Source organism: Papaver somniferum, unplaced genomic scaffold (genome assembly GCF_003573695.1).
Source record: "Papaver somniferum cultivar HN1 unplaced genomic scaffold, ASM357369v1 unplaced-scaffold_137, whole genome shotgun sequence".
NCBI lineage: Eukaryota > Viridiplantae > Streptophyta > Magnoliopsida > Ranunculales > Papaveraceae > Papaver > Papaver somniferum.
The window spans coordinates 7,792,054-7,816,636 of NW_020622934.1; the positions used below are offsets into that span (position 1 = coordinate 7,792,054).

Consider the following 24,583-nt stretch of genomic DNA (forward strand, 5'->3'; position numbering starts at 1 on the left):
CAAAAAAAAAAAAAAAAAAAAAGAGGTAGAAAAACAAAAACAAAAAAAACTACCAAACTAGTAAAATATAGAGTCTTAGCTTTTCAGACCATAAATGATGTCTTTGAAAATAGACTCCAAGGACTAGATCTATCATGGTTAAATCAGTCTCGAACACAATCCCAGCACATTACATGAGTAACTTCAAACTCCCTATGCACATAATAAACAAATTGAATGCTACTCAGAGAAAGTTCTGGTGGGGACATAAAAGTAATAGGGGAATCAATTTCATTGCTTGGAATTCTCTTTCTTACTCTAAATGTGATGGAGGTTTAGGATTCAGAGATCTCCAGCAATTTAATTTAGCCCTAATTACAAAACTAGCTTGGAGACTTTGTACAGAGTCAGATCAGTTGTGGGTTAAAATACTTAAGCCGAAATATTCTCCACATTGTAAATTTCTACACTTACAAGAAGAATAACAAAACTCTTCTTGGATTTGGAAAGGAATTGAAGAAGGCCTTTAGCAAGTTAGGGAATTTCACAGATGGAATGTGAAATTTGGTACGAAAACTTTGATTTGGCATGATAAGTGGGTTCAAGGATTAGATCATCCTCCATTACAAAAAGACAACTTCAGGGAACCAATCAGACTAGTTTATGTTTCTGATTTAATGCTGCAAAATCCAAGAAGATGGAATTTCCCTCTTATAGATGCAATATTCCCAAAAGAAACAGCAACTCTCATTAGCAATATGTACCTCAGTCAGCAAGGAAGTGACGCTCTAGTCTGGGAACCTAATCACACAGGAAAATTTTCAGTCAAATCGGCGTACAAAGCCTTAACTTCTCAGGCTTACACACAATATCAACAGCAGCAACCAGTTCAAAAACAAACTTGGAAGCACTTGTGGAAAGTTAGAGCTTCACATAAAATAAAGCTTTTCATATGGAAATGTTTAAAAGACATTGTCCCGACAAGAGATAAGCTTAGTAGATACAAAAATAACATTGAAACCACTTGTCCACACTGTTTTTCACATCAAGAGGATTTAACACATCTAATCCTCAACTGTGACTATGCAAGATCAATTTGGTTTCTACTGAATATCAACGCTAACAATGTGCAAGCAAGTCATACTTCTTTACAGTCTTGGATCATCACTTGGTTCTCTCAACAATCAGATGCTGAGGACTACACTTTACTTCTCATGATAACAACTTGGTTTTTATGGAAAAATAGATGTGACACAGTTTTTAGAAACAAAAAACCAAGCAACTTTGAAACAGTCAGGAGAATTCGAACTATGCTTCAGTCCCTTAGCACAACAATGCCTCAAAATCACACTGTTTCTAACAGTAGTATTAACACTAAATGGAACCCACCACCGGAAAATTACATCAAAATAAATATTGATGCTTCTTTTTATGATAAGCAATTTGGGGTTGGTATAATAGCTCGTGATTGTGCAGGAAGGATCCAAGGCATCAGGGGAAGATTCAGCTATGGAGGGTTAGATGCAGAACAAGTAGAGTGTTTGGCTTTCAAAGAAGCAGTGCTATGGGACAACTCTCTGAACTTAAATTATGTAATATTTGAATCGGATTGTCTTAATCTAGTTAAAACTATCACAGATGCTACCCCTTATGTAAATTGGTGAAGTCAGGGGATTGTAGAAGAAATAAAGCATCTCATGTCTAGTACTAATGTATGTCAGGTCAGACATGTTAAGAGAACAGGCAATAGCACAGATCATAACATGGCTAACAAAGCTAGGAAAGAAAGAGAATCTTTTGATTTTTGGAATGTCATCCCAGTTTGGCTGGAAGATATTGTAAGGGATGAAGAAGAAAGCCTGGTTATGTAATATAATCTAATTAATATATTTTCATTATTTCAAAAGAAAAAAAAAATTGCAGGCGGAGTAATTAGAAAATTTCAAGTGAACTTTGTTGCCAGCAACTGAAGCCATGTTAAAACCAACGTTTTTGCATTATCATACAGCTCGATATCCGTCTTGAAAGTGTATATGTCTTCAAATATTCGACAATTCCTTTCCCTCCAAATGGTCCAGATGACCGCAACAGGAATAAGATCCCAAACTATCTTCCATGTATATGAAAGAGAATTATGTGACCAGGTATGTGCTAAGGCCATCATAGTTTATGGGTAAACCAATGTCTGGTTCTTCGAGACCAAATCTTTCTAGCAATTTTACAATGCAACAACATATGATCTTGTGATTCCGGACTATCCCTACAGAGAACACAAGAACTGTAGAGGTCAATGCCTTTGTTCTATAGCATATCAAGAGTATTGAGTTTACCATGAACTGAGCACGACATTAGAAAATTAATCTTTGGTGGAACGCTTGATTGCCAAATGAAGTTATAAGGGAAGTCAAATATACCGCAGCTGCAATCATTTTGTCATATAATGACTTGACTGTAAACAAACCGGTGGATGTTAAAGACCACCTTCTTGTGTCCGGTAAAGCATATAAAATTGCAGGGTTTGTGCCGATGACCATTAGGAGGGCAGGAAACTGATTAGTTTCTTCGCTAGAAAGGGCACACGCTTGGAGTGATGCCAAGAACTATCTGTTGTAATGTGCTGCGGAATATTTGCTTTGGAAAGTTTGTCCAATTTACATAGAGCACAAAAACCATCAGCTAGGTGAGAGTTTCTCACCCACCTGTTGTGTCAAAATGATACTTGTGCACCGGAATGGATACAAATATTTAAATTTGCAGCTATTAAGTGGTCCAATTCTGCAATAGTTCTCCAGCAAGACACCCCGTAAGTAGATGTAACTGTATTTGGAATCCAAACTGAAAGTTTATCACCATATTTTTCTTCAATTACTTTGTGCCACATATGTGTTTTCTCAGTACTCTACCTCCAACACTGTTTAGCCAAATGAGATTGATTCATCTTCGTTAACCGCATACACTAAGTTCCACTTGACCAGATGTGAACATTTCACATCGTCTTTAAATTACCACAAAAAATTCCTCATTTTCTTTTCAGGCTTATTGATGACAGATTGTGGAGCTTTGAAAAGGTAAAAGTAGTACATAGGTAAACATGTTAAAATGTACTTAAGAAAAGTGAATTTACCACCTTTTGATAAGTTGCCTCTCCTCCAAACAGAAAGTCTTGACTCAAGTATATCAATGATGGGATACCATATGGCAGTAGAAGAGGGTTTGACTCATAGTGGCATTCCCAGTATGAAAGTAAGGTAATCAATTGCACATCCTAGCTCACCGACCCATTCATTGATATTAAAAACATCACTAATTGCTACCAGCCTAGTCTTGGAAGTGTTTACCTTGAGACATGATGTTAGAGCACTGCTCGGTCGAACTCGCAAGCGTTGCTATCTCAATATTATTTGTCAAGTTTAGTAACCAAAACTATAAGTCTTGATTTCTAGTCTACTTATAGCTAAGTCACGGACTAGGATAGTAAGTGTAGTTGAGCTCTAGAGTCTAGACTCCACGACGTTCATCATGAAAAGATGAAGAACTACTCAAGGAACTGGTGGAACTTCATCAACAAAAAGGTACGTGGAGGCTTGAACTTATCTATCACTCAAAAGTTTATCTATTTTATCTCAAATCTTAAGACAAAAGTCGTATTGCTATATAGACTTCAATTATATACATTTGCTATTTCGAGTCGAGTCTATCTCGCCTATATATTTCTCAAAATATGTGTTGGTAAGCTTTCGCTTTGGCCAAGTTCATCTTTACTCGTGACGAAAGTCATGTTGATTATTTCAATAACTTGAAAGTCGCTTTGATGAAAAATAGTTTGTGAATAACAACTATATAACATCCTCTAAGAAAGTTTCAATGATTGAAATAAGAGTTTAGAACATGTAACCATCTTTGGATATAAACATGGTGTGTTTTCACATTTGTGTAAAAGTCCAAAACCGGGAACCCAAAGTATGCGTACCCGTATGCGTACTGGCGGTTGTTGGAAATCCGGGAGAGTATGTGTACCCATACGCGTACTAGCGGAAAGTTCACGTTCGTGAAATTCTGCTGGAGTTTGAAAGTGAAACCAAACTCAATCCGTTTATTAAGTACCTGTTCGCGTACTTAGGTAGGTTACTTTCTAAAATCGGTTTGTTCATGAACTAAAACATTTATATATTAAGGAATGCAATCTTTGCAAACCGTGGATATAATGTTCATGAATCGATTCGAGTGAATCAAAACCAATTTCACTTCGATTGTGTCTTCTAAACTTCTATGAGATCTAAGCAATTGAACAACTCTCTAACTAGTTCATTTGAGTCATTTGAACTAGTTATGGTGAAGATGAATAAGGTTGATATGAAAGTGCTCATATGGCTAACCATTGGTTAACTACTGTTGAACCAACTAAGTGTACACTTTTAGGTACGGTTACTCAAACCTAAATAAAGTTACATTTCATTTCAGTATAACAAGCTAAGTTTGATCTAACGGTTGAAATATATTAGCTTGAATCTAATCATATTTTCATCTAACAGTGAATATTGAATGCTTTGTTACCAAGGTAACTTAGATTGCAAACCCTGATTTGGAGACTATATAAAGGAGAACTCTAGCAACTGGGAAACCTAATCTTTATACCTCCTGTGTGATGCTAGTTGTATAAGCTAGAGTCGATTCTCCTTTAACCTTAGGTTTCTCTGGAGACCCTGTAGGTTAACGACTTAAAGACTTCATTGGGATTGTGAAGCCAGACCCAACTATCTTCTCTGTAGTTGACCGATCTGATCTTGATGTTTCTATCGTGATTGAGTGCAATCGTAAGGTTGGCTGGAGATTTATATCTCCGATAGGCAAGATAAAAAGTAGTCACAAACACCTTCGTCTCATCGTATGTGATTCTATAATATCTCGTTTTGCTAGTCGATTAAGATTATTGTGAGGTGATTGATATTTATATGACGTTCTTTGGGAATATAAGTCCGGTATATTAATTGGTTCCTGTTCACCTTGATTTATCAAAATACGGAACAAAACTCGTAGGTGGGAGACAGATTTATCTATTCCTATAGACTTTTCTGTGTGAGACAGATTTGTTTATTAAAGTCTTCGACTTTGGGTCGTAGCAACTCTTAGTTGTGGGTGAGATCATATAAGAAAATCAAGTGCGTAGTATCCTGCCGGGATCAGAGACGTAAGGAGCGCAACTGTACCTTGAATCAATGTGATATTGATTGGGGGTTCACATCCAGTCCAGACCAAAGTTAGTTTGTAGTAGGATAGTGTCTGTAGCGTCTTAATATAGTGTGGTGTTCAATCTGGACTAGGTCCCGGGGTTTTTCTGCATTTGCGGTTTCCTCGTTAACAAAACTTCTGGTGTCTGTGTTATTTCTTTTCCGCATTATATTTTGTTATATAATTGAAATATCACAGGTTGTGCGTTGAATCGATCAATTGGTAAATCCAACCTTTGGTTGTTGATTGAAATTGATTGATCCTTGAACATTGGTATTTGGTACCTTTCAAGTTATTTCTCTTGTATTAAATCAGGCTCGCAGATTTATATTTTTTTGAGTGATGATTGAATCGAGAAATTGAGATATAACTCTTTGATACACTTATTATTAAGATTGAGTCTGACTGTGCAGTTGATTCTCTTAAAAGTATATTGGAGTTACTCCATATGGATTGTTAAGCGAAATATTGGGTGAGGTTGTTAGACCCCCGCTTTTTCAATTGGTATCAGAGCAGGAAAACACGTTTAAGACCTCATAATTCTGTGTTTGTAGCGATCTGACTCTATGGACAGAAATTACATCTCCATAAACGTACCACTATCTTCGATGGCTCAAACTACTTGTAGTGGAAAATCACTATGCGTGCTTTTCTTCAAGCTCGTGATTTTCAAACATGGGTAAGTGTTGTTAATGGATGTGATCCTCCGGTTAATACAGAAGGAGATATATCTATACCTAAGGATATTAATAGATATAGTCCAGAAGAAATCCTTGTTGCGAAGAAAAATTCTGACGGTTTAAATGCTATCATACATGCCATTACCCTAGATCTTCAGCACCATGTGTCTATGTGCACCCGGTCTAAAGAAGCTTGGGATATCTTAGAAATCGTATTTGAAGGGAGTACCTGTGAAAAAGAAGCTAGGATTCAAAACCTAAATTCTGATTGGGAAAACCTTCGTATGGAAGATGAAGATTCGATTGATGAGTTTAATTACAAAGTGTCTGAAATTTTTAATGCATTTTTTGCATTGGGTAAGACTATTCCTGAAAAGGACATTGTGATGAAGATTCTTAGATCTCTGCCATCTAGATACGATTCTAAGAAACATGCCATCGTTTAAGGAAATAGTCAGAACATCTGCATTCAATGCTGTGACCAACGCAAGTGAATCTTCTAACTTGTCTTAGGCTGATGAATGTTGTTCCCATCATGTTGATTTTGATAAATCACTGATAACATAAAAGATCAAAGATTTTGTGAAAAAAAGCATAAGATGTGATAAACGTCTCTCTCCAGTTAATGCTTCAGACGATTCAATATAAGAAAGATCTTCCTTGAGTGTCAACATCTTGGATGCTTCTGATGGGTGCAATGAACTTGCAGCTCTTGCAGCAGAAACCTCCACCTACTCAATTTCTGATTCAGAATTTGAGTCTGACACAGAGATTTGTGAGTTATTGAATAAAAGTAGAGATTTACCAAGAAAATCTTCAACTAAAGGCTTCGTTGAAGAAACTTGAATCATCGCTCTAGGTGAAAGATCTTGAGATAGATTGTCTTAATGATGAATTTAATAGAACCGTGTCTCTAAAGGAAAAAGAGGTTAATACTATTAATAATGACCTGCAAAGGTTATCCGGAAGTTCTGACAAAATCTCAGCAATGTTATTCGATAAGAATTAATTTGGGAACACAAATGGTTTGGGGTTTAAAAGCAAAACTGTAAATACAAACAACTCTCTTGTTCCGACTATGCTGAAACAATATATGTTGAATGTTGTGATAAACAGGAGGCAATTCAACAGAACAAAAATTCCTTATTGATTTGTTCGTTTTCTGGAAATGCAAATCATGTTCAAAGTATGTGTTGGAGATTCAAGAGAAACAACAAAAGAATTTCCAAACTTCAAGAGAACATGCAAAGGATGAATCTGGCGTTGGATAATCAACAAGGTATTACTAAAAAATCCAGGTAAGAAATCTGTTTATACAACCAAGGTAGTCAATATCGGTTGTACAAGACGATATTACATGTTTTTATCGGTATCGGAAAACACCTATACGATATGAAAAATATCAGCGATACAAAGACGAAATGATAGTATCGGTTGTACAGACCGGTACTGACCGATATATTTGTTTTACTTGTACACCGATAATATCGGTTTCGTGAATGAATTTTTCATCAACATGCATCTAGTCTTTACAGACAAGTACAATGTTAATTGGAGAAGGTAAAAAGCCTTAATATATTTATGATATAACTTGATAAAATGAGGTTTGCATCAAGGTAGCTCAAGTTTTTTTTTTTTGTATTTTTCTCTTATTTTTGTTAAGAAAATATTCTCCTAATGTTTTAGATAATGGATAACATACCATGAAAGACTTTTTCAAAGTTCTTATAGGGTTTGGGTGTCCATAGGTTTATTTATAATCATTTGTAATCAAAGTCCTTCATCTCCTTTCTCCTTGAATGGTACAGTTTCATGGCTCCTGTAACTAGAGGTACCAAAAAAAGGGATGCATTCGAAGCAGTTAATGTATAGCTGTGTGAAGGAATCTCTTCCTCAAGGATGGAGAAAGAGAGGTCTACAAATGATGGAGAAGGTTCTTCCTCTAACTGCCTCTTGTCGGTTTGTCATTTTGATAATAACTTTAGAGGTATGGTGAAAGATTTCATCAACAAAAGAAATGATTTAAAATCTCAAATCGTTTCCTCTTTAGAAAAAATAACTCACTATGAATGAATGTTGTCTCTGACAGAGAACACAATGTGTGAGCTAGAAAGAGAACTTAGTGAGTTGACTGATATTTCTGAATATTTAGATGAATTGAACGATCCCATAATCAATGGGTTTTTCAATAATGAGAAGAAATTATCGGTAGATGCTCTTAGAAAGCTCTATAATATCTAGGAAACTTCTTATGTAAATTTATTCTTGTGTTTTAAGAAGGATAACTAGGGTTTGGAATAGCCGTACACATAGCTGTGTCCAACGTTTTTCATCTTCAATGTTTTTAGATTTATTTATTTAAATTCTAAAGTTTATTTGGAAGATGATTTTGCAGGATTAATCTTTATGGTTTTATATATTGCAACTTGTTATGGGATATATGTGTTTGCATCCGTGAACTATGATTGTCCCATACATGGTCAAAAGTGAAGCCTTTCATATGTCGATATGCAAGTACTGATAAAAGATTGAATGAACTTTTGACAAACAAAATTAAGCCTATTATGTCATTGGTAGGTTGGGAAACCTACAATAAAATACTGCAAGTGCACAGTGTCTAACTAGCAGAACAATGGCAAGTACAGGTCGTTCCCATGAGTGTGAAATACTACTACTAATTAATGTCAAAACTAACTAATCGACAAGATGATGTTTGAACGATTTTCAAAAATTTGGAACAAAATGAAATAATAATAATTCTAACAGTAAACAAAATGAGAGCGGGTTATTAGGATTTCGGTTTCCACCAATTAATTATGCAAATTCTACTAGTCATTGAAAATATATTCCATGCATTTTCAAATATTGTTTCTCCGCCGTAGTTTTCTTCGCTTCATGGGTAGTGATTCTAAAGAATTACCTATCAATCCTAAAGCATATCACGTCAAAGAACTTAACCAAAGCACGCCATATCAATTGAAAAGAATAAATAATTAAGAAAATTACATGAACAATAAAATACCAAGCCATATGAAGAAAAACTACTAGTCATTCAAATCATTATTGAGCATATAAATGTAGAGTTTACACAATTATATTGGTTTCTACCTAAATCCTAACACGACTCTAGCTAGACATGGCTTTCTCAAAAGCCGTAAACATATTAAAATCAAACTCTAGCTAATGAAAAATGAAGAATCGAAAACAAAACTTCAAAACTCTTCTCTACTTACGGCCCTGTGGCTGGGCTCTCCTCTCAAATAGTCGATACCCCTTCTTATAACCTTCTCTTTTGTTTATTTCATTAATCAAAGAATCAAAATAAATTATTCTATGAAAATATCTTGCATGCAAGTTGAGGTCGTCATCAGTATCTTTCCCCAAATAGTATTGCCACCTCGTTCTTCCAATGAAATAATAATCTCTCCTTATTTCCAAAATATCCCAAATGAAGAAAAAGTTACTTTATTTCCAAAATAATCTCAAGTGTAAATATTCCTCAATTAATTCTTCACATGGCAAATAAATTATCTTTCCCGGTGGAATATGTTTGTAATAAAGTAAGAAAGATAAAATACTCCCATTTTCAGTTTGCATGTGCCAACCCCACTTTGATTTCAATTCATTTGCTGCGTTTGTGCCTCGCCTATGAAACAATTTTATGATGCTGATATATATGGAGATACCAGGCCAGCTACATTTTGTCATTTTTTTCATTGTGGTTGCTGATATATGGAAATACCAGGCCAACCTCATTTCATCATTGTGGTTGCTGATATATGGAAATACCAGGCCAACCCCATTTCATAATTGTGGTTGCTGATACATGGAAATACCGGGCCAACTCGGCTGCTGATACGTGGAAATACCAGGCCAGCATAATAAGTGCTGCTGATATATAGAAATACCATGCCAACATAATTGATCATTGTGGTTGCTGATACATGGAAATACCAGGACAACCACATTTCATCATTGTGGTTGTTGATATATGGAAGTACCAGGCCAACCACATTTTTCCATTTTCGTCGCAAACACCATTAAGTCTCACATTTTGTTGTTTATTCGCTGGATGATCGAATTCACTTGTACTTTCTACAAAAACACTAAAATAGTATTAGTAACTAAAATATTGTATCATAGCTAATATAAATATAGGTATAAAATGTAGCATATACATGCTTATCAGTCATTATGAAAATATTGATGGAAGATAGGATGAGCTTTTGTTTACAAAGATTAAGTCTATTATATGTTACTGTGCAAATAGTGATGAAGAATATAACGAGTCTTTGTTTATTACGCAGTATTGATCTTTCCTGATCCATTTTTTTTATGTATATACTGTGCGGATCCGTAATACTCTTATGTGAGCATTTCCGATTAAATAAATCATAGGTTTTCTTGTGGTTAATTTAATTGAGATTTTTGGATACAAATTCATGTTTCATGTGATTTGTTAATATCCAAAGAAAATCCTTCTTTTCTTGTGAAAATAAGGTCGCTCTTGTTGCTCTCTCGGGAATGACATTTGATAGGGGAGAGTTCTTAATTGAACTTGTGTTTAATTGCTAAATCTTTGTGGGGAGTGTGGATGTGGAATATTTTAGGGGTTATCTTATATCTTTATAAACTCCTTGATGAATGCATTTAGTTTCGGATATATGATTGCATCTAATATGTTGATATGTGTTTTCTTTTGGTCATGAAGTGTCTCTATGGAAATTTCATTAGGATCCCACTAGTTTTCATACCTTTGCCAATTTTATTGACAAAAAGGGGGAGAATTAATGTGTAGTTCACACTACAAATACATATGGTTTTCGGATCATTATGTAAGGGGGAGTGGTTTTCATGTGAGATGGGGTATTGACTAGGGGAGGGGGGGTTGATACTGTTAGAGCATTGCTCGGTCGAACTCGCATGTGTTGCTATCTCAAGCATGTTTTTCAATGTTAGTGATCAAAACTATAAGTCTTGATTTCTAGTCTACTATAGCTAAGTCTCAGACTAGGATAGAAAGTGTAGTTGAGCTCAAGGACTTCATGGTGATTCATCATACAAGAAGAAGAACTACTCAAGGAACCGGTGGAACTTATCGACAAAAAGGTATGTGAAGACTTGAACTTATCTGTCACTCAAAAGTTTATCTACTCTATCTCCTACTTCTTGAGACAAAAAGTCGTATGTTGTATATACCTCGCCTATCTATATCTTGAAATATGTGTTAGTAAGCGTTTCGCTTCGACCATGTTTATCTTTACCTAGTGACGAAAGTCATGATATGTTTCAATCACTTTGAAAATTGCTTTGACGAGAAATGGTTTAACAACTATATAACATCCTCTAAGAATGTTTCAATGGTTGGAATGAGAGTTTAGATTACATAACCAATGGTGGACATAAGCATTGTTGTGGAAACACATTTGTGTATAAGTCCTATTCCTTGAACCAAAGTTTGTGAACTTTGTTGATCAAGATAAACCGGAAGAATGGCTTGTTGCCAAGTCCGCGAGCTGCCGAAATTCTCATCCCGAGAAATTCTACTGGTGTTGACAAACTTTTTGCGTGAGTACCAGTCCGCGAACCGGCGGAAAGTCTTTGCCGAGATTTTCTGCTGGAGTTTGTAAACTCTGCCCGGTTGCTTAAGTCCGCGAAGCTAGTGTGCGAACTTAAAAAGGTTATATATCTTAAGATGATTTCTGAACTTAAACTTATAAAGACTAAGGAATGCAATTTGCAAACCGTGGCTATAAAGTTCATGAACATATTCGAGTGAATCAAATCATCTTTGCTTCAATTGTGTCTTGTGTAGTACATAAGATTTCCTTGCAATTGAACAACTCTCTAACTAGTTCAATTGAGTCATTTGAACTAGTTATGGTGAAGAAGAATATGGTTGGTATGAAATGCTCATATGCCTAACCTTTTGGTTAACTATTGTTGAACCAACAATGTACACGTTTGGGTACGGTTAACAAACCTAGAAGCGTGCTTTTCATTTGTGTATAACAAGCTAAGTTTTCAATCTAATGGTTGAGAAATATTAGCTTGAATCTAAATCAGGTTTTCATCTAACGGTGGATATTGTTTGCTTTGTGACCAAGGAGAAACCCTGATTTGATAGACTATATAAGGGGGCATCTAGCAACTCTGCAAAACTAATCCCCATACTTCACGTGTGATACTAGTTTGCGTGCTAGAGTCATTTCTCCTTAAAACTTTGGTTTACTTCTTCTAAAACCAGGTTAATGACTTAAAGACTTCATTGGGATTGTGAAGCCAGACCAATACTACTTTTATCGTAGTTGTGTGATCTGATCTTGCATCTTCTATCGTACGAGTACAATGAGATTGATTGGATTGATATTAATATCTCCAATAGGCAATATATAAAAAGTAGTCACAAACATCTTCGTCTCATTGTTTGTGATTCCCCAACATCTTGTTTCGCTACCATCAGATTAAGATTGTTGTGGGGTGATTGATTTATATAGGATGTTATTCGGGAAATATAAGACCGGATTATCAATTGGTTCTTGTTCACCTTGATTATTATCAAAAGACGGAACAAAAACTTTAGGATTTTTCTATGGGAGACAGATTGATCCTTTTCTAGACTCGTCTGTGTGAGACAGATTTGTTTATTGTCAAAGCCTGCGATTTTGGGTCGTAGCAACTCTTAGTTGTGGGTGAGATCAGCTAAGGGAATCAAGTGCGCAGTATCCTGCTGGGATCAGAGGTGTAGGGAGTACAATTGTACCTTGGATCAATGGGAGACTGATTGGGGTTCAACTACAGTCCAGTCCGAAGTTAGCTTGGAGTAGGCTAGTGTTTGTAGCGGCTTAATACAGTGTGTTTCAATCTGGACTAGGTCCCGGGGTTTTTCTGCATTTGCGGTTTCCTCGTTAACAAAATTTCCGGTGTCTGTGTTATTTAAGTTTCCACATTATATTGTTTTATCTTTATAATTGAAATAATACAGGTTACATGTTAGATCATCAATTAGAGTAATCCAACCTTTGGTTGTTGATTGTGATTGATTGATCCTTGGATATTGGTCTTTGGTACCATCCAAGTTATTCCTTGTATTTGATTAGTACTTGCAGTTTCTGTTTGAGGAAATCAAATCAAGAGAGAGAGAGATAAACTCGTTGATGTACTTTTAATTGATTGAGTATTGTTGATTCTATTAAAAGTATATTCGAGTTTGTCCATACAGATTGCTAAGCAAAACATTGGGTGGTGTTGTTAGACCCCCCGCTTTTTCAGATACATATCACTATAATATTTTTGTAAAAGTTGTGATACAATTGAACTTTGATGTTATGTAATAATACTATGACACTGTATAACAATGATTGAGAGCTATTGTTTTCTCATTTTTATGGCTACGGATCTTCAAAAACGATGATGCTGAATTGACTACCTTTGGAATCATTGGAGTACCTGGAAGTGACGAAGATTTCAAGTAATGTTGAAGAACCAAGGAGATCAAGCATGTGGATGAGAAGCTACAAAGTTTATTTATTTTGTATTTCATATGTATTGATAGTTATGTCACTAAAATTGACAAAGGGGGAGATTGTTAGAGCACTGCTCGATCGAACTCGCAAGCGTTGCTATCTCAAACTTGTTTATCAAGTTTAGTCGCCAAAACTATAAGTCTTGATTTCTATTCTACTTATAGCTAAGTCTCGGACTAGGATAGTAAGCGTAGTTGAGCTCTAGACTCCACGGCGGTCATCATGCAAAGACGAAGAACTACTCAAGGAACTGGTGTAACTTCATCGACAAAAAGGTATGTGGAGACTTGAACTTATCTATCACTCAAAAGTATATCTATTCTATTTCCTATCTTGAGACAAAAGTCGTATTGCTATATAGACTTCGATTATACACATTTGCTATTCCGAGCCGAGTCTATCTCGCTTATCTATTTCTAGAAATATGTGTTGGTAGGCTTTCGCTTTGGCCAAGTTCATCTTTACTCGTGACGAAATTCATGTTGATTATTTCAATAACTTGAAAATCGCTTTGATGAAAAATAGTTTGTGAATAACAACTGTATAACATCCTCTAAGAAAGTTTCAACGATTGAAATAAGAGTTTAGAACATGTAACCATCTTTGGATATAAACATGGTGTGTTTTCACATTTGTGTAAAAGTCTAAAACCGGGAACCCAAAGTATGCGTACCCGTACGCGTACTGGCGGTTGTTGGAAATCCGGGAGAGTATGCGTACCCGTACGCGTACTAGAGGAAAGTTCACGTCCGTGAATTTCTGCCAGAGTTTGAAAGTGAAACCAAACTCAATCAGGTTAATTAAGTACGCATAACTGTTTGCATACTTGGGTAGGTTACTTTCTAAAATCGGTTTGTTCATGAACTAAAACATTTTATAATAATGAATGCAATCTTTGCAAACCGTGGCTATAATGTTCATTAATCGATTCGAGTGAATCAAAACCCACTACTTCGGTTGTGTCTTGTATACTTCTATGATATCTAAGAAATTGAAAAACTCTCTAACTAGTTCATTTGAGTCATTTGAACTAGTTATGGTGAAGATGAATAAGGTTGATATGAAAGTGCTCATATGGCTAACCATTCGTTAACTACCGTTGAACCAACTAAGTGTACACTTTTAGGTACGGTTACTCAAACCTGAATGAAGTTACATTTCATTTGTGTATAACAAGATAAGTTCGATCTAACGGTTGAAAGATATTAGCTTGAATCTAATCAGACTTTCATCTAACAATGAATATTGAATACTTTGTTACCAAGGTAACTTAGATTGCAAACCCTGATTTGAAGACTATATAAAGGAGTACTCTAGCAACTGGGAAACCTAATCCCCACACCCCCTGTGTGATACTAGTTGTATAAGCTAGAGTCAATTCTCTTTTAACCTTAGGTTTCTCTCGAGACCCTGTAGGTTAACGACTTAAAGACTTCATTAGGATTATGAAGCCAGACCCAACTATTTTCTTTGTAGTTGCGTGATCTGATCTTGTTGTTTCTATCGTGATTGAGTGCAATCGTAAGATTGGCTTGAGATTTATATCTCCGATTGGCAAGATAGAAAAGTAGTCACAAACACCTTTGTCTCATTTTTTGTGATTCCAAAATATCTTGTTTCGCTAGTCGATTAAGATTATTGTGAGGTGATTGATATTTCTAGGCTGTTCTTCGGGAATATAAGTCCGGTATATTAATTGGTTCCTGTTCACCTTGATTTATTAAAAGACGGAACAAAACCCGTAGGTATTTCTGAGGGAGATAGATTTATCTATTCCTATAGACTTTTCTGTGTGAGACAGATTTGTTTATTAAAGTCTTCGACTTTGGGTCGTAGCAACTCTTAGTTGTGGGTGAGATCAGATAAGGGAATCAAGTGCGTAGTATCCTGCTGGGATCAAAGACGTAAAGAGCGCAACTGTACCTTGGATCAGTGTGAGATTGATTGGGGTTCAACTCCAGTCTAGACCGAAGTTAGTTTGTAGTAGGATAGTGTCTGTAGCGGCTTAATACAGTATGGTGTTTAATCTGGACTAGGTCCCGATATTTTTCTGCATTTGCGGTTTCCTCGTTAACAAAACTTCTGGTGTCTGTGTTATTTCTTTTCCACATTATATTTTGTTATATAATTCAAATATCAGAGGTTGTGCATTGAATCGATCAATTGGTAAATCCAACCTTTGGTTGTTGATTGAAATTGATTGATCCTTGAACATTGGTCTTTGGTACCGTTCAAGTTATTTTTCTTGTATTCAATCAGGCCCGCAGATTTCTTTTTGCTTGAGTGAGAATTGAATCGAGAAATTGATATATAACTCTTTGATATACTTATTATTGAGATTGAGTCTGACTGTCTAGTTGATTCTCTTAAAAGTATATTGGAGTTAGTCCATACAGATTGCTAAGCGAAATATTGAGGTTGTTAGACCCCCGTTTTTTCACATCAATATATTAAAAACATTTGAATATTGAGAATAAGATTGTGTCATTAGCATAATGTAGATAACTAATGATAAGACCATTTCTAGAGACAGAAAGGCCATTGAACAACTTCAAGTTAGCAACTCTGTCTAAGATTCTTGAGAATCCCTCCATTGCGATGTTGAATAACATAGGAGATAAAGGACATCCTTGTATTACACCTCTTGTACTTCCAAAGTAACCAAAAGCAGACCAACTTAAAGGACAAAGAAAGTAGTTGTTTAGTAGAAAAACTTTAACCAGTTACGCCATTTTGAACAAAAACCTATCTTCTACAGCACAAACTCAAGGTAACTCCAGTTCACCCTATCAAACGTTTTTTCAAGATCAACCTTACAAATTACACCAGTATTTCCTTCTTTAATATAGAATCAACCAGCTCATTTGCAATGAGAATCCTATCAGTAATTTATCTTCCTTTTATGTATGCATATTGTACTGGAGATATGAGTTTTGACATCACTAATTTTAGTCTAGAATCAAGCACCTTGGAAATAATGTTATACACACTGGTTAGAAGACAAATAGGCTTGCAATCTTGGATAGCTTCTATGTGGTTTTTCTTAGGAACCAACGTGATAAAAGTAAAATTATGCTTTACGTCTATTCCGCTACTTCCATAGAATTCTGAAATAGTAGACATAATATCATCTTTGAGAAAATGCCAGGATTTATGAAAGAAAGTAATTGGATATTCATCAGGTCCATGTGCTTTGTCTCGACCAAGATCCTTAATAGCTTGCAAAACTTCAACTTCAGTGAAAACTGCATCTAGAATCTCAGACTCTATGAGACTGATGCTATCAAAAGTAATATCCTTTAATTCATGCCTTATAATTTCTTCTTCCATAAAAAAATATTTATAAAACCCACAATGTGATTTTACAGCTGAACTTTGTCTGAAACCAACTCCCCGTTAATGTATAACTATCTTATTATGTTGAATCTCCTTCTAGCAGTTGCTTGATTAATGAAGAACGAAGTATTCCTATCACCCTCTTGTATCCACCTAGTATTAGATTAATACTCCAAGTCGTCTCCTCTATTTGTGTTACTTTTTCAAATTCAGCCTTATAATTCCATTGCTCTTTCTTCTGCACATCATCAAGAACGTTGTCTTCAGCCAATAAGTCAAATCCTTCTATTATGTAAGGATATGCTTGAGTCTTGAATCAATGTGACCAAGTGTTTCTTTATTCAACACTTTGAGCTTTTCTTTAAGTGCTTGAATCTTCATCCAAAGAACAGTGCTAGGTGTACTTGCAAAAAAAAAAAGAGACAACCACCATTATTTTAATAATTCAATAATACCACTCTCCAAGAACCACATGATTTCAAATCTAAAGGGACTAGGTCCCCAAAAAGGATAAGAGATATCTAGTAGAATTGGAATATAATCTGAGGTAGGTCTAGATTTTGCAAGTTGGGAAACGAAGGGATAATGGGTTTCAAAATAAGGGGAAATAAGAAACATGTCAAGTCTACACATGATAGGATTTACTTGTCCATTATACCAAGTATATCTATCACTTGTAAGTGGCAAATCAATGAGGTCATGATTGGATATGAGGTCTAAAAACTTCTCCATAATTTTAGTTATTCTAGTGCACCCTTTTTCTCATCACAAATCTTGACAGTGTTGAAATCACCTCCCAAGCACCATGGGAGATTCCAGTATCTACAGACATTGTCAAGCTCCTCCCAGAAAGTAGGTCTTTTATGGGGTTTATTTGGACCATAAACATTGGTAAGTACCCATTCAAAATTATCCATATTATTTTTACAAGAGATAGATTGTAAATCCCGACGAGAGAATCTGTAACCTCAAAGAAATCTCTATTCCATAAAATTATCCTACCTCCAGAGCTTCCAAAAGATTGTTGATAAGACCAACCATATTTTGTATGCCCACAAATCTGTTGAATATCAATGTAGGTGCAATGCATCATTTTTGTCTCTTGTAAAATAATGATAGGTGCTTTGATAAGCTGGATCATGTTTTTCACAACACATCTTCTGTTGATTAAGCAAAGACCTCTGACATTCCATTATGATATTTGTAAACTCGTCTAACAATTGTAGTTCCCATTTTCTTGATTGATCTTTAGAGTTCCATCTGCATTGTGTACATTTTGAACATTAATTCCCAGTATCTTATGTTCCCTCATTAGCTTCTTAGGTACAATGTTAAGAGTATTGAAACCTGAAACTGTATCCATATGCGACCTAGCATCATCTGATAATGCTGCCAAATTAGGTTCCAAACCAGGTGGGTAGAGAGGATGGTCAGAGGTGGAAGAAGAGGTGGTTCTCATCTCATCATCCAGCTAAATAATAAAAGTTTTCCAGACCATTTAAAGGAGTAGATTTAAATGTTGGTTCATGAAATTCCGTATTGTCATTGTTTTATGTATTTTACTTATCCCGAGAAGGTCTTTTTAACTCGTATCCCAGTATACAAGTTAACCAGATTACTAAGTCATTTTCTCATCTTAATTTTCAGTGTTTTATGAGCATTATAACATTGTAGATGGGGAAAAACGATTTGCTGGTTTTTGCGAAATTGAGGAAATGACCGTGCGCAGGAAACTCCTTGAACCGACCAAAAGTTCAACCTCACACAGATGCACTGCAAGAAGGGAACGTTTTAAGTTCGATAGATCAATCTCTAAGAATCCATCCTAAACCAAGACAATGGTCGTTCCAGAGTCAATTCAATCACAAGAGAGGATGGGTTGATCTGTAGGAGGGAATCTGAGAAATGTGTGAGACCAATGGTTATCAAATATTGTAGGTGTGTTGTGTTTTCTGCGTAAAGAAAATAAGATAAGTTTTGATTGATTGAACGTTGGGTTCTTAATCTCTTGTTTGTATGCTTTGACGAGAGATTGTCTTGTCCTTTCAATCATGATTCAGAGACTCATTTATATTGACAGAATTGTAAACACCTTGATCCCATGAAATGTGACAGTTGCTGGAGTTAAAGAGTGGGGAAGTGGGAAATCGTGTCAAAACCAGTTGCTCATCGTGCAGAGACTTGGTTAATTTTCCACCCACTACTTTGCTAGATCCTCCAACTGATTGCAATACTTTCTCACATTCTCGTCGTGTGTATGAACACACGTGTTGTAGACCGCCGTGACACATGATGTCTCATGATTGTGGAGACAATTGCTGACTTTATGGGACGATGAGTCCTTGTATTGTTGAGTCGTGATTTGCAAATGTTCTGAGGCTCACGAATTGAAGATGTCTGCTGAGACAAAGGAATAATTATGTTGATTGTTAAGGTGAGAAAATATTGCTCGTATGAGCAAATTTTGCTCGTTTGATAAACTGTTGAATATTGATAGTCAATATTCATGGACTGAGAAAGTGTTGCTCATCTGAGCAAATATTGCCCATTTGATGAATTATTGAATATTGATAGTCGAACCAGTATTCATAGACTGAGCAAATGTTGCTCATTTGATGAGTTATTGAATATTGATAGTTGAACCAATATTCATGGACTGAGCAAATGTTGCTCATTTGATGAATTATTGAATATTTATAGTTGAACCGATATTCGTGGACAAAGCAAATGTTGCTCATTTGATAATGATGAATTATTGAATTTTGATAGTTGGACCAATATTCATGGTCTGAGAAAATATTGCTCGTCTGAGCAAATGTTGCTCATTTTATGAATTATTAAATATTGATAGCTGAACCAATATTCATGGACTGAGCAAATGTTGCTCTTTTGATGAATTATTGAATATTGATAGTTGAACCAATATTCATGGACTGAGCAAATGTTGCTCATTTGATGAATTATTGAATATTGATAGTTGAACCAATATTCATGGTCTGAGAAAATATTGTTCATCTGAGCAAATGTTGCTCATTTGATGAATTATTGAATATTGACAGTTGAACCAATATTCTGAGCAAATATTGCTCATATGAGCAAAGGTTGCTCATCTGAGCAAATGTTGCTCATTAGATGAATTATTTAATATTGATAGTTGAACCAATATTCTGAGAAAATATTGCTCATTTGATGAATTATTGGTAGCAGGACCAAATAAACTATTAATTTTTGATACTGACAACTAGGCCGAGCATAATGATAAAAGTGTTGATCACAGGATCAACATAAAATTATTGGTGTTTGAATCTCCTCATGATTATGTTTCTGCAGAGCTCTGGATTCGAAACCCCAATTTTTGATTAATTGATGATTTATTGAAAATCAATCACAGAGTGAAGGAGGGACCGGCTACATGTGATTACGAGTCGACCATGTAACGCCCAGATGCTCAAATAAGCAAAATACCAAAGTCTCCTGAAGACCAGTTGGTGAAAAGATGATTAAATGTTGGTTTAATCATTTATTAAAATAAGGAAAATTTGTTGGTTGGTCCTATGCCCAATAAGTTAGTTATACTAGGGTCCAACCGGATTTTATACTTATCACTAGGTCCATAATTATTTGAAACAAGAAAAATGACCACATTACCCTAGAGCTAAACACGTGTGAAGAATGCAACACATTCTTACGGTTTTGTTTCCCGTACTAAAACCGCTGAAACGGTCAGAAGAACATATCTGCAACACTGTTTATACCAAATCGAGATTTTATTTTATCTGGAGGTCCAAATTTAATTAAAACATGGAAATGACCACAAATTTGAGTACATATCTGCTACACTGTTTACAAATCTGAGTACATATCTATTACACTGTTTACAAATTTGAGTTTATATCTGCTACATTGATTACAAATTTGAGTACATATGTGCGACACTTCTTACAAAATTTTGAATACATATCTGCTACACCACTTACAAATCTGAGTATATATCTGCAGCACTGGTTACATATATAGTACGTATCCATTTGACATATGAACCTGTAAATGTCAGCAGAATATAACAATATTAAAACACAGCAAAGTTGGTGTGCACTAACGCATTCGGTTAGCTGAGAAGATCAGCTACACAGCTCAGACAACTCCATTTGATTCATAAACTAAAAACTCAATTACATGTCAAGAAATGATGAATCCATGAATATAACCAAATCAAAAATCAAAGCACATATTTCAGTATTTCACAGGTAGGAATTACCTATATGTCAAGAGAAGGTCATCGGAAACGATAGATATATTCACTGGTTTTTGTGGCATTGTCCTTTTCAAAGCAAAGTTGGTGTGCACTAACGCATTTGGTTAGCTGATAAGATCAACTACATAGCTCAGACAACTCCCTCCTGGCAGTCTCAATTAATGTTTGCAAGAACTTGCTAGGTTCACAATTGTTAGGGTTTGTAAGAGAGGCATGAGTTAAGAAAGGAAGTTTTCTTAATGCTCTTACACTTAATCCCTGATATAACAAAGAATCCAAAATCATTTAAGTATTATTAGGTAATCAAATTTGGATTAGTTACTCATCATATGGATTTTAAGAATTATTTGTTGATCTCTGACCTCACAAATTTCTGAGGCTTCCAGCAATTGCTTAGCCAATTCAAGTGGACCCAGACTCTCGTGTATGATGGGTGCATTCATCTTCTCTCTTACACTTGCAAAACTTGAAAGAATGAGTGGTTCCTAGAACAACGAAACATGGATCAACACAAGCTAGTAAGTGGACCTTTGGCAGACTGAACCGCAGTGTCTCTCCGAATAATCTAGAAATTCTAAAGTCACGCTTATCAACAATTAGGTGAATGAGGAAAAGGAAACATTACCTGTTGATCTGTCAAAATTTTAGTTCGACTCAGTTCCTGGATGCACGACCTTTGTATCTCATACCTTGCTTGAAGGGTTGGAGGCCCCACATAGGCCTTAATATCTTCCCTATCGACAAACGCAATATCTGGAATCTAAACCATAGTCAGTCTATAGATTCCACCTTTAACAAAGATGCGAATAGAACAAAGATTTCTATTCCAGATCTCGAAAAAACTGGCTGGGTCTCACGATAAAAGGATTCTTAAATGCTACATACGGGCAACTCCAGAAATTAAAGTCTTTCCTGACAGGAAAAATGAAACTTTTGGCAGCATCTATAGTTAATAAAAAGAATATATTGATTCATTGCAGGCGTACCTATTGCAGCTGTAATATTTGAAGTTGTTAGGATGATGACGTTAGGCGAGGATTTTAATTTATCCATCCGAGTGAGTAAAGCATTCACAACCTGAATATAATACAACTTACGTTACATGGCTATAAAGTGCATTCGATTACTTTGTGTTCCCAGTTCAGAGAAGTTATGATACCCTAATCGAGTCAGAAGGTTCGGATCCAGACAAAGCAGCATTTCGAGCAACAGCTAAGCTTTCAACTTCATCTACAAAGCAAAAGAAAGGATGTTACTACATATTGTCAAAATAAGTTAGCAAAAGAGTTTGTGCAAGAACCTAGCAGAAAGTACAATAATGTGGATGGATGAAGATATGCTCACCAATCAAAACAAATACCAGGTTGTTATCTTCCTCTACCATCTCTTGGATTTTTTGAAAAAGTTGCTCAACCTGATTAAAACAATTTGAACAAAGATTGAATTTCAAAAGACTATGATTTCTTTACATTTAATTGGAAGTTCAGTGAAGAAGTTGAAGAGCAAATGTACATACCAATTTACCCCTTTCAGAGAACCATTTACTGAATAAAGAATGTGCATTAACCTCAACCAATTGGCAGAATAAAACAGAATCAAAAGAAGTTTCTATCACTACGTCATATATATACATATTGCAGATTCATAAACTAAAAACTCAATTACATGTCAAGAAATGATGAATCCATGAATATAACCGAATCAAAAATCAAAGCACATATTTCAGTATTTCACATACGTACTCATGGATCAAACCAAAAAAAGTGACAAAACTCTGAATAAAACAGAATCAAAAGAAGTTTATATCACTTTGACATATACGTACTACGGATTCATCAACTAAAAGCTGAACTGCATGTCAAAAAAGTGGCAAAAACTCAATTGCATACAAGAATAGGTGACGGATATATAAAAAATAAGAGGATCGAAACAGATACTACAATATTTCGTATATGTACTGACGGATAAGACTAAGAAAGGAGCAAAAACACAACCAAATAGCACTTCCTATCAGTATGCGATAAATGTACTGAAGATTCATGAACTACAAATCAACTGGATGACAAGAATAGGTAACGGATCTATGAAAAATATGAGGATCGAAACAGATATTACAGTATTTCGTATATGTACTGACGGATAAGACAAAAAAAGGTGACAAAACTTCAGTATTATACATACATACTCATGGATCGAACCAAAAAAATTGGAAAAACTTCGAATAAAACAAAATCAGAAGAGTTTTGTATCAGTACGCCATATATGCACTGTCAATTCATACACAAAAAACAACTGTAACAAACCTAAAAACCATAAAAGCGTCAATCAAATCGATTTGATTATCATAATACAATAAAAAAAACAAATCTAAAGAAGAAAAAACGAACAAAATAATCAAACAAGATGATTAGAAAGCATACCTGAAAACAGAAAACAAATATTCTCCTCGTAAATCATAATGATGCACCAACTTGTTCTTCTTCTTCTTAAAAGTAGACTAGGTTTCTGTCAGTACGGGATATACGTACTGCTGGTTCATACACAACAATAAACTGAAATAAATCTAAAACCAACAAAAATGGAACTGGTATAATCATATCTAATAACGAAATGAACAAACAATCTGATTATTCATCTAGATCTAGTAAAATAATCAACAAATTATACACGGAGATAAAAGACGAAATCAAATACAACCACGATTATATCGTGAAAACCCTAATATAAACATTGCAACAAAGAAATTTTCATCTGATTTGGTAGAAGCGAGAGATATTGAAGAAGACCATAAATCTGATCGCATAGCAGTGAGAGGAAAGAGAAAACGAATATGAAACGTGAAATGTTTATCTCGTGCTTATAGGTCTTTAAATAGGAAAGGTTATTTTTGGTATTTTCAAATTTCACATGCCTAAAGCCACACGTGTATAGGACCAGGAATAAAAAAATTTGGTCCATATTTTATGTTTTCTTTTAATTATGGACCTCTGATTACTGTGCTTTAATGGGTGGACCTGCCACTAACTAGTATCACCAAACTAGTACCTATAGGTAATTCCTACTTAAAATAATGCTCGTGTGAGCGTTAGGTAGGAAAACCTGATTATGGAGAGATGAGGGACCGACCAAGGGGTCATGGGACCGGCTCTTGGTGGTTGTGGGACCAACTGATGGTCGTTTGAGCAAACTCCCAGTTGTTTGAGAAGAGTTTGGACCTAATATGAGCAACTGAGCAAATTATGTCAAAATTATTAAAACATGTGGGACCGGCTATTTGCAAGCCCTAGGACCGGCCTTGGTCGGTCAAGGAGACATGCCCGCGTCACCATAATGTCTGTGTCTCAGTCCCGAGAGTTTCGATATTTTTTGGTGTGTGTTTGAGCAACATTTTGAGAAAATATGAAGAAATCAGGGATTTTTGCTGAAATCGGGAAAACTTCATGATATGAAGGAATAAATAATAAAATAATGAAGGAATCATGAAGTGTGGGACCGACTAAGGCCAACGCACGGCCAGCCGGCTAAAGAGCCCGGTCCCAAGGCACTTTTCCTAATTTATGATATTTTTTATGATTTTA

The 24,583-nt window shown here is 35.4% G+C and overlaps 1 protein-coding gene across 1 annotated transcript; it reads right to left on the minus strand.

Annotated features, from left to right (window-relative positions):
- Nucleotides 1-21,122: 21,122 nt before the first annotated feature.
- LOC113334552 (pachytene checkpoint protein 2 homolog) lies at nucleotides 21,123-22,605 on the minus strand (the record flags this gene model as incomplete). The annotated part of the gene is made up of 7 exons (XM_026580781.1): nucleotides 21,123-21,263; nucleotides 21,368-21,490; nucleotides 21,631-21,758; nucleotides 21,992-22,082; nucleotides 22,165-22,235; nucleotides 22,350-22,419; nucleotides 22,522-22,605. Coding segments are annotated over 7 exons (708 nt in total), but the record flags the coding sequence as incomplete, so codon positions are not given.
- Between the last annotated feature and the right edge of the window lie 1,978 nt (nucleotides 22,606-24,583).